Consider the following 11,578-nt stretch of genomic DNA (forward strand, 5'->3'; position numbering starts at 1 on the left):
TGCCTCCATTAAATTACAAAAAAAAATGCATATATATATATAAGTCACAGTGAGGGCAAATTGCACTCACAAATTGGTAACAATCGATACACAATTGTAGAATACAATCGTTATAGATAAACGAACATTAACTGCGTCGTACTTTTTCGTCGTAAGAATAGTACTTTTACATCTAAAACAAATATACTCAATTTTCTTTGTAGTAATGGATCATATTAGCCCTGAATAAGAAAAATTATGGATCGGTCATTGGTAACCAATCTGAACTTTGGCTCACCTCGTACTAAGATCATGAAATTAGTAGGGTATTTTTATGGATAAGAGTTTACCTGAACTTCTTCCCATAAAATGAAAATTTACGGATTTATATTAGTTATGGACCCAAGAGCTAACAGGGCGTTACCTTTGGTACTCGAAGCATTTCATTAGTGTGTATGTTCTATTGTTTATGTTATACTTCTATATCTAAGCCTTCTTGGATTAGGTTATTGCAAATATTTGTCTTGTTCTTAAGTTAAATTTATGCTTAATCTCATAATTATCAGCATCATCATTGTTATACTAACAGCCTTCAACACATCACGTTTTTTTGGCATAATCAAGTTTATGAATTCAAAATGATGTTGCATATAATATAGTCGTCCTTGAATTTTAAACACCGATGGAATTCTTTGCAAATCTCAATTAAAGTCGACTAAGTACTTTTGTAAGATCATAAAGCCGAGTAGACTGGGCTTGCCCAACTTTTTACCTTAAATAAGAGTGGGTCTAGTGATTTGGACAAGGCTCGTCTGCACTATGAACACTACACGAGGCAAAACACGAATTACAAAGCAAAAGAACTTTAAAAAACACGACACGAGACGTTTGATCTAGACATTAACATGACACGGGTCAGCACCTTTCCATTCTAGACCGATTTGTTGATAGAATAAAAATCATAATGTTTTATGCTAACAAGAAGTTATATAAATTACCAGCACGATGACAACTTGGTAACCCCAATTTGTCAGACCCTCAATACGAGATTGTGCTGAACATGATCTACATGTGATGCCCCTACACCTTCTCCTACACCTTTTAGGCAAGATTAGCAACGTGCAAGGAATTACTTCCTCAAGCAGAAGTCAAACCAGAGACCTTTTTGCAGTAGGTTGAGGAAACTCCGGAGAATTTAGATGGCCTGATTTTCTCAAAAACCTTAAACTTTAGGTTAGAGGTGTCAAAATGAGTTGAAACCCATTTTTTTGACCCATATTTAATGATTTGGGTCAAATATGGGTTAGTCAAGTTTTAATGAATGGGTTGTTAATGGATTTGAATTCTAAGCCTTTCTTATATGTGGGTTTAAAGACAAACCGATGTACAACCCATTTTCAACCCACCCATTAGATCCACACACACTCTATCCCTCTTTATAAATATTTTTTAAAAAAAAGTCAAAATTATTTTTATTTTTTTCTCTTTTCCTTTATTTTTATTTTTTCTTTTCTTTTCTTTTTTCTTTTTTTTCTTTTTTCTTTATTTTCGGCTAGTGGCCGGCCATGGCGACAGCCGGCAACCGGCCATAGGGCGAGGACGAGCCCGCCGGAGGTCAGTAAAGCTCAAGCTCACCGATCCGGCGAGGCTAAGGCCTCGCCATATCTACAAGCTCGTCCTCCTCCTATGGCCGGTCACCGGCCATTGCCATGGCCGGCCACGGGCCAAAAATAAAGGAAAAAGAAAAAAGAAAAAATTAAAATTTTGATTTAAAAAAAATTATTAAAATTATTAAAATGAGTGCACGAAGTAAAATCAAATTAGATTTTAAATACCAAACGTTCAAAAACATTTTCTAGAAATGTTGCATCTTTCGTGAAACAAACGAAGCCTCAATTTTCAAAAAAAAAATTATAAAAACTGTTCACTAGTTTTGTATTGCATATAAATGTTTTAATAGTGTAATTTTAAAAAAAAAATCATAAGAAACATGTTTTTCTAGATTTGGTTAAATATAGAAGCATTTTAGTAATATGGGTCAAGTATGGGTCGGGATATTTGCATTGTGATAAATGAGTTATAAACGGGTTAAATGGGATAATATGGTCGGACCATTTATGACCCGACCCGACCCACTTATTTGACACCCCTACTTTAGGTTTAATCCCAATTTTGCTCCGAACTCTTTTTCTTTTTCTTTTTTTGATTTTCCCATCTTTCACTCTATTCCCAAATTTGCTGATGCGTTCAAAGATGGCCACTACTTTCTTCAAAATTATCAACATCAAGGCCACTTAGAGATTCATCATCAAAACCTGCATTTTTATCAACACCCTCCCTCACATTTGTATGGAACAAGATTCATCACCAGAAGTCGTGTCTTCATCAACACGCTCACTTTGTATAAAACAACAGCAATCTCTTAATGTTAATAATCTTAAAGAAACCAATTGCGATTTTGGATGAGTAAGCAGATTTGAGACTAAAGTGAAGTTTAAGGTTTTTTCTAAAATGGTTAATATCACGAAAAATCCTAAACTGGTACACTTGTGACACTTTTACCCCGAACTAATTTTTTGACCACCAAAAATCCTAAACTGGTACACCCGTGATAAATTTACGCGAACTATTTTTTTGAACACCAAAAATCGCACATTGATACACTTGTGACAATTTTACCCCAAATTAAATTTTTGATCACCAAAAACCCCAAATCAGTATATCTATGACAATTTTACCCTATACTAATTTTTTGACCATTAAAAACCCCAAACTGGTACATTTATAACAAATTTAGCCTCCGTTAGTGTCCGTTAAATTGGATTAATATCACGAAAAATCACAAATTGGTAAACTTGTGACAAACAGAGGGTTAAAACCCCAAACTGGTATACCCGTCAACTATCATGTGTCATCAAACTTAGCAATTTGACAATAAAATTTAACGGAAACTAGCGGAATGTAAATTTATCATCAATGTACCAGTTTAGGGTTTTTTGTGGTCAAAAAATTAGTTCGGGGTAAAATTGTCACAAGTGTACCAGTTTGGAATTTTTGGTGGTCAAAAAATTAATTCGGGGTAAAATTATCACAAGTCTACCAGTTTGGGGTTTTTTATGGTCAAAAAAATAGTTTGCGGTAAATTTATCACAAGCGTATTAGTTTGGGGTTTTTGGTGGTATTAATACTTTCTTAAACAACAAGAAGTTTGGGATGAAATCGGGATTAGACCCAAAGTTGGGGATTTTTTACGGGGAATTAGCCCGAATTTAGATTGATTTGCCCAATCTCACAGTATATAGTGGACTTTTTTTTGGGTCGAGGTACATAGTGGACTTATAAATCGACATATTCTACTGGAATTGAAGCGGGCCAAGCTCTTACCAAAACAACATAGATCAGCGAGGTTGCTGTGTATGCTCATTTCATTGAGGCCCATACACAAAACAAGCTCGGTCCAAAGTTACAACGCATCAAATTTGATACGAATTACTAATTTGGGTAGGATTAATATCGAGATTGGTCCGACTCGGATTCACACTCTAAAATCAAAAATATTAAAATAGCTTAGTTTGTTTCGATGAAAATGAATTATCTAAAAAATACTTTCCTAAAAATGATCATTTGTATTGCTCGAAATAATTAGTTAATGGAAAATATATTCATTATCGATAATTTATATTTACATATTTTCGTAGATTATGATAACATTTTTTATTTATTTGTTTTTGTAAGTAATATCATTTATTTTCAGCGAAACAAGCAATACGAATGTGAGCAGATTAACTAATTGTTGACCACCTATAAAGGAGAGTAGTTTCTAATGCTACTTCACCTTCGCCTACTCTTTCTTCCTAGTTCCTACTCCCCTCTTTCAGTTCTTTTTTTCTTTACTTTTTTTATGTAATTTTTCGCTAAAGTATTTTTTAGGCAATTGTCTAGAAATACAGTATTTTATGTGCTTGGCACATAACAAAATACACATACGTTGGAGAGCACCATGTGAGAATACAAGTAGATGATATAACGCGTGTTTGGATCCACATTACAGTGCACTTAATATAACTTTTATTTTATATGCGTAAGTTGCCAATTCTGAAAATGAAATTAAGAAGGCATATTTCATAGTCATCGTATAAAAATACCTATAGATTTTATGTTCATTTGATGTCTCTCGAATCAAAACTATATCTCTACTTCTAACGCTTATCAGGTTAGAAAGTGGTGATTTCTTTCCATAAAAAAGCATGTTTTTAATAAGCTAGATCGAATACGCAAATTATCAATATAAATAAGTGATTGCCAAATAATTTTTCTTATGCGATGCCTAACTTGTTAGAAAAGTGCTATTTCAAAGGGTCAAAAAGAAAAGGAGTATACTATATGCATATTCACTCATCTTGCTAATAGCGAGACAAAAATTGCATTTCAATGAAATATTCTAGGACCAAACCAAACATTTTTGCCTAAAAATTATAAACATATGCCTTCGTTTCATATCCATTGCTTCCTCCTTTCTAGAATGTTTATTGCGAGATTGCTCATGACACATCATTTATTTTATATTATATAAAAATTTGGACTGAACCGGTTAAGATTGAATGCGTCAAAACATAGTGTCAAACACGATTATATCCGATACAAATTGCACCCCTTAATAGCACTAGAGTAACTCCAACATTTCAAGAGATTAGATCCATTCATCAGATAAAGGGCGGCCTCGTTTTATTTTTGTGGAAAATACTTACATTCAGATCAGCTAAAACGGATCCTCAATCGGAAAAGGTAGCCAAAAACAAACGAACAAAAAAAAAAAAAAAATCAACCAAACTCAAGCGGCGCACGTGGCGCATGTGCAGCCATTGCCGCAGCGGCAGTGGAGCCTGCCGGTGCCGGTGGCGGCCCACGCCTTGGCGCACGAGCAAGGGTTGCAGCCACAGTGCTCGCCGCAAGTGCATCGCTTGTGAGCTTCGTCCCTACCCGAGGCCTTGCTAATCGATGTGCACCTGTTCAAATTAAACGTTTAATCGTTTAATTATGTGTACACATAGTTCAATTCCACACAGGTTTAAAAGGGTATTGACATAAATGTAAACAGCGCACAACTAAGGCATTACAATTAATCATAATATATATCTACAAAACATCACAATTGATTAATACATAATCCCAGAAGGCATGGCATTAAGTACCACAAATCGATAGTGCTAAGTTTCTAATGGCGCGCACCTGCAAGCGTCACGGCCGGGACAGGGGTTGGGACAGCCGCACCGGTCGTTGCAGCCGGCGGTGGTTCCGCTCCGATCCGCCATATTCTTCAGCTATTCTTTCTTCTCCTCTTTCGGCTGTGAGGGACAGTGCGATGCCAAACGCCGCCATGGAAGTGAAGCTCTATTGAGAATTTATAGGAGGGAGGGTTTCTCAGTTCTGCATGCTTCCTCGTCCCACGTGGCATGCCAAGTGTCTCAAGCTCGTTCGCCGAGCTCGACACGTGGCGGGTTCCTGCGTTGAAGGCGGCTGAGAGTTCCGATTGTAAAGGATCTTCTGTTGCTCGATTGTGATGAACTAACGGAATTATATAAGCCTTGTTTCTTGCTGATCAAATCATCTGTCACTATATTCGGTTTGACCAGATTATTGGTCGGATGTATTGTTGAAAAAGTTCAAAATAAATTTATTAAAATCAACACATGTCAATTGTAACTTTTAGGAATTTCTTTAGAAAAATTCAAGTTTAATAAAAATATTATGTTTCTATGCACAAGGTCAACTAGCAATATAAACACAGGAAATTAAAAAATTTTAGGAATAGAAAATTGCAAAATAGAAATTCCATCAAATAGTTTTCATCAGCTCAAATCAAATTAATGTTTCATTAGGTTTTTTTTTTCGGCCTAATACCCTAAAAAACCTCCAATTTTAGCTATTGTCCCTTTTCATAAAAAAAATCCGAGCTTTAGGTCCAGTTTCAATTTCACTCTAATTTTTTTGTCTCATAAAAAATCACTAACTTTTACTTCGGCCCCAAATATGCTTTCCATTAATACTCCGTCAATATCTCCCTTAGGGATTTTGTGCTCGGTCTTCGATCTCTCGTGCTTGGGAATGTTTCATCTTCCGTGGTCGAAGAGCTCACGCTCGTTACACTCGAATAACTTGTGCTTGGGAGTAGTCCATCTCTTGGTTGTTAACGAGAAATTTTAGACGAATCGTTAATGAGAGCAGATTGTGACTCAAGTAAAAGTTTGTGGTTTTTTATGAGACTGTAAATATTTTAGGGAAAACTTGGGATTGGACGATAAAATTGGGACAAGACCTAAAGTTGGGGGTTTTTCATAGGGCTAAAAAAAGTCTAGAGTAGAATTGAGACATGACCTAAAGTTGATGATTTTTTATGGGACAAAAAAAAGTTTATGGTAGAATTGTGACATAATCAAAATTTAGAGGTTTTTAATGAGGCAAAAGGTAAAATTGAAGGTTTTTTAAGGTATTAGACTGTTTTTTTCATAGAACTTGAGGCATAGTTTGACCTATTTCTAGATATTCTTGAGACGTGTAATACATGTAGGGAAAATGAAACAAATGGTCCCTCAACTTTGGCTCAATATGCAATATGAGCTTTGAACTTTTTAATTTGTTCATATGGTCCCTAAACTTTAGCCCAATGACAATGTCATCACTAAGCTTTTAATTTGTTCGATGCGGTCCCTAGATTTTTTGTACATATTCAATTTAGTCCCTGGACTATATGAAAATGTTGTTTTAAACTTGAATTAATAGAAGGATAACATTGAAAAACATTAAACATGTATCAAAAATTAAAAGTTCAGGGATCACGTTAAATTAAAGTTATGGGACCACATTAAACAAATTAAAAGTTTAGGTAACACATTGCACATTTATCAAAGTTCAAGGACCATTTGTGTCGTTATTCCATACATGTATTATATCATTAGTGCCATGATCTTATAAGATGTTTTTCTGTTTTTTCAGTAAATCAAAACATCTAAAAACGATTATTCAGTCCTTACAAATTTCGTGTCATGACTTTTTCCCATTGTCACTCGCCTTTCTAATCATCATCAATTCCAAAGTATTAATGAAACATATAGCAAAAGAACCAATACATAAAAATTGCAATATTTTCTCAATTAATTATTAAATAGGTGCCATTGGGTCAAAGTTTAGCAAAATCTTATTTTGTTAATCCGTAAAGTTATGCGATTTTTTTATGCTAACAAAAGAGGATGAGATGGGTCGGTTGGTGTAAGTGCCCGCAACGGATGTAACTGCAGGAGACCCGACAACCTACCACAGAACGTATGGCTAACGGTTCCATTCGATCATCTTCCCTTACGGACTGTTGCACACTATTCTCATGGATTAAACTCTGAAAGTGCCAAACGGACACGAGCCCATTTTGAAGTGGATTGATAGCTAGGAGTCTAATCCTCAAACTCGTAAAATTCGGACTCCCGACCACTTGAAAGTAAGCCCTTACCCGCTTAAGCCGCCGCCTTCGCGGTTATAAGGTTCCGTGTTATCCGACCACGTACTGTAGAGTTGATATATGATGGGTCCGGCAAAATACAATTGTCAAAAAGCACAAATTTTGGAGAACGCTATTTAAAGCAAGAGGAAGAGAATTCTAAACTTTGTTGACACTGCCCATGCCCATGAGCCGAAGCATCTTTCCTCTTTATGAGCATTTCCTCCAAGTGGTTCGATGCCCATCTCATTTTTTTTTGGGTTAATACCACGAAAAACTCCAAACTGATATATTTGTGATAATTTTACCCCAAACTAATTTTGCGATCACGAAAAACCCCAAACTGGTACACCTGTGATAAATTTACCCCAAATTAATTTTTTGACCACAAAAAACCCTGAATTGGTATATTTGTGATAAATTTACCCCTCTATTAGTTTTCATTAAATTGAATTAATACTACAAAAAATCATAAACTGGTACGCCTGTGACAAATGGAGAGTAAAACATAAAATTGATACATCTATCAATTGCCGCGTGTCATTTAACAAAGCAATTTGACAGTAAAATTTAACGGAAATAAACTGGGGGTAAATTTGTCATAGGTGTATCAGTTTGGGGTTTTTGATGGTCAAAAAATTAGTTTGGAGTAAAATTATCATAATCGTACCAGTTTGGAGTTTTTCACGGTATTAACCCTTCTTTCTTTTCTTTGCAAAGGCCAGGCTGACATTGTTTGGGATGATGGATGAGGAAAATGGGTGTGAAAACTACCTTTCAAACAAATTGCCCTCTTATTTAAAAAATCCCAAATCGATGCCCCCATAATACATTCATCACGTACTAATTTTCGTCTCACAAAATATCACAAACTGATTCACTTAACATATTTTCACCCAAACTAATTTCCATTTCACAAAAAAATCTCAAACCGGTATCGCTGACCCGAATCTACCCTCCACGTTCGATCTCAAACTACCGCGGCAGATCAGATTTGAATCAAGGGTACCCATTTGAGATTTTTTGTAATATGAAAATTTGATCAGGGTAAATGCATCACGGGGTAACAAATTGGATTTTTTGTGAGGTTAAGGTTCTTTTGTTTGAAGGAAAATTGTTTACGGGAAATTATTTTTCGATTTTTTGGTGTTTAGACAACGAAAAATGGAAAACTAATCGATATACGCAAATTTTTTTTTATGGACAAAAACATAGCAAGTTTAGATTTGGGGAATTCTTCTTCAAGCAAGAAAGAAATACAAAAAACATTTGGCCCTGCTGGTAAAGGGATTGAGGGGTGGGGACGCTAATATCTGCGGGTGATTGGTTCTTGGTTCGGTCAGGTCCGGTTCCGGTTCAAGTCCAATGGAATCAGTCACTTTTTTTTTCCCACTACTTAATACCATATATGTTGGAATTAAAATTGTGTTCCCATGCAAACTACACATATGTTCTAAAATTGGAATTGTATTCCCCATGTTAACTATATAAAATCACAAAAAATATATATAATCTCCCGGGAATCGGACCAAACCGGCCAATCCGAGTGGTTCCATGTTTGGGTAGTCCGTTTTGCACACCCTTACTAATATTACATGTGCTCTGCAAAAGGCAGAGCAAAAGTATGCCAGGGTGCAAACATATCCTGAAATTAGTTTGGAACAAATGTGTCATGATACACCAGTTGACCAGTATGAGATTCTTAAGTGGAGTAACCTCTTTCGAAATATATATATTTTCATTTTTACCCCAAAACTTTCCATTCCTCCCATTTTGCTCCCCCTCCCAAACTCAACGAGCTAATCGACCAACTCAAGCAGGGGAAAAGCGCAAAGTGAGAGACCGGAAGGACAGGACAGCCCCTTTCTTTTATTCTCTTCATCATTTCAAAGGGATCCATTAGTGGGGGCCATCTTCTCATGGACCAGAGAATCAAAAGTACCAAAGATGTCCGCCCGGTTTAGATATTTGGGGGATATTTTTGCCCATCGCCCTTTGCTGTTTTGCACAATGTGCAATCCAATTTGGACGTTCATGTGTACATAGAGAGTGAGGAATCACACTGTTCCCACAAAGAATAATATCATGTACATTGAATAGATATAACGTATATATGTAAACGTGATCTCACTTCAGTCTGTCCGATTGCGACGGAACGGACCATGTAAGCTAAACTCGAGATGAATTTTCTTCGATTCAAGCGCGAATATAACATTAAAGTTCGCATGATTCCGAAAAAATCGGCAAATGAGATAATATCATCACATGACATAGCAATATTCCTCTTGCATTTCGATTTTTTTCTAGCGCTTTTTTTTAATAGCTTTCTCGAAACAATGATTGTCCTATTCGTCTTGATTACGAGGAATTCGTTAATGACCCTCCTTTGAGTAGGGATTATAAATGCTAGTGAAAAACACTTTCTAGATCACGACAGGTATGGAAAAGGCTAAAAATTTTACACCGCTGCATCGGGATGTTTTCTCTATCCTAACAAAATTGAAGAAAATATCTAAATGCGAACTATAAATCAAATCAATAACATCCACCAAAACGATAGATCCTACATGAACATTCGACCCACGAATGCTATTTTCCCAAGTGATCGATTTTTTTTTTTCGCTTTAACGGAAATCCCTAAAGCATGGCGACGAGCCGTATGCTGTTGTCATTTAACTGCTCTCGTTTGTCGATTGATGCTGGGTAGAGACCAACGCCGACGCGAAAGGGTCCATAGTTTCAACGGGGCATAGGTCATGACAAGTCAGAAAGTTATTTATGACCAAGGTGGTTGGATCTCCAACTTTTCAAAAAAAATTGTGTCCTCTTTCTTTCTCTCCCCCTCCGTCCTCTCTTCACGGAGGCAACAGCTGCCCTCCAATGAAAGGGGACCCTCCCACACAGGAAAACCCTAAACTCTTCCTTCTTTTCAAACTCCCTTGTCAAAGGGGCAAACGAGAAAACAAAAGCGAGTGGGTGGGGGGGACTGCTTTGTTTCGTCTTTACCTCTTTGGCAATGGGCTGTAAAAGTGACAAAACAATAATCAATCATCTTCCTCTTGTGAGGGCCCCTACCCTGCATTAGCTGTTGATCACTGACCGATGCCCTTCTCTGTTAAAAACTGACTTTTATAGAGAGAAAAGTTGGGTCACCTCCCCCCACTCCCCTGCTCTCTCTCCCAAAAAGTCTCTCAACCACCGGCATCAAACCCATCCTGATTGAAGCTGGAGATGCCCTTGATGCTCCTCAGCTTTCGATCATGGTGCACAGCTTCGTCTGTCCTTAGGGCTTTTGATCTGAACAATGGAAAGGTGAGTAGTGGAGGAGGTCAAGGCCGTGATTGGAGTTGGGTTGGAGAGTCCTCTTGCTTGATGGGTTTTGTCGATTGTGCGTGACTGGCGATGAGATGCTGCGTCAGTCGACTCCGTTTGACGATCGGAAACTCGGTTTCGGTCGCGATTTGAGCTCGACTCTCGGCTTGCTGAAATTCATCTTCGAACTTGAAGTGGATGAATCAAGTTCGAACGGTCTAATTCAGGCCCGAGCATCAACAGACATGCGGCCTTGTCGACAATAGAATTGGGGAGCGGGGCTCGAGAGTATCAGGTCCGGGATTCAATTCCCGTGAATACCACACACATGTGTACATAGTAGAGAGGAGTGAGACAACAAAAAAGTTCGGACTTGAGCCGTTTGCAAGTATGTTTGACTTTTGTATATGCTATGCTCGCATGATTATCGTGTGTATAGTATAATGATCATTAGGGATTATTTTCTTTTTCTTTTTCTATGTAGGGTATACCTTTTGCTCTTTTTTGACTTTGGTATTAAGAGTTGAGAATTAGCAATGTACAAGGATTACTATTGTTTATAAATAACTCATCATGCATTATAGAATTAGTACCCATATCAGGGTTTTGGACTCATATGGAATATAGTAATACTATTTACAGCTAGCTTTCATTTTCGCGCGCGCAAATATTATTATTATATGAAGTTAGGACTAATGCATGTGCTTATCTTTTTTCAATCAATAAACATAAAAAAATTACAAAAATAAATTGAAAAATAAATAACAATTTGAAAATTAATGATATGTGAAGAAGGAA

At 36.7% G+C, this 11,578-nt stretch overlaps 1 protein-coding gene across 1 annotated transcript; it reads right to left on the bottom strand.

Moving 5' to 3' along the window:
• Positions 1-4,682: 4,682 nt before the first annotated feature.
• Positions 4,683-5,345, bottom strand: LOC115681485 (metallothionein-like protein 4B). Its single transcript, XM_030605449.2, has 2 exons — positions 5,209-5,345; positions 4,683-4,985 (listed from the first exon to the last, which is right to left on the bottom strand). Exons 1-2 carry the CDS (start codon positions 5,289-5,291, stop codon positions 4,811-4,813), a joined length of 258 nt encoding a protein of 85 aa, XP_030461309.1. The 5' UTR covers positions 5,292-5,345; the 3' UTR covers positions 4,683-4,810.
• Positions 5,346-11,578: the final 6,233 nt, after the last annotated feature.

The sequence above is a fragment of the Syzygium oleosum genome, unplaced genomic scaffold, assembly GCF_021117445.2.
Source record: "Syzygium oleosum isolate NSW1041296 unplaced genomic scaffold, Sole_v2.1 Sole_v2.02, whole genome shotgun sequence".
Lineage (NCBI taxonomy): Eukaryota > Viridiplantae > Streptophyta > Magnoliopsida > Myrtales > Myrtaceae > Syzygium > Syzygium oleosum.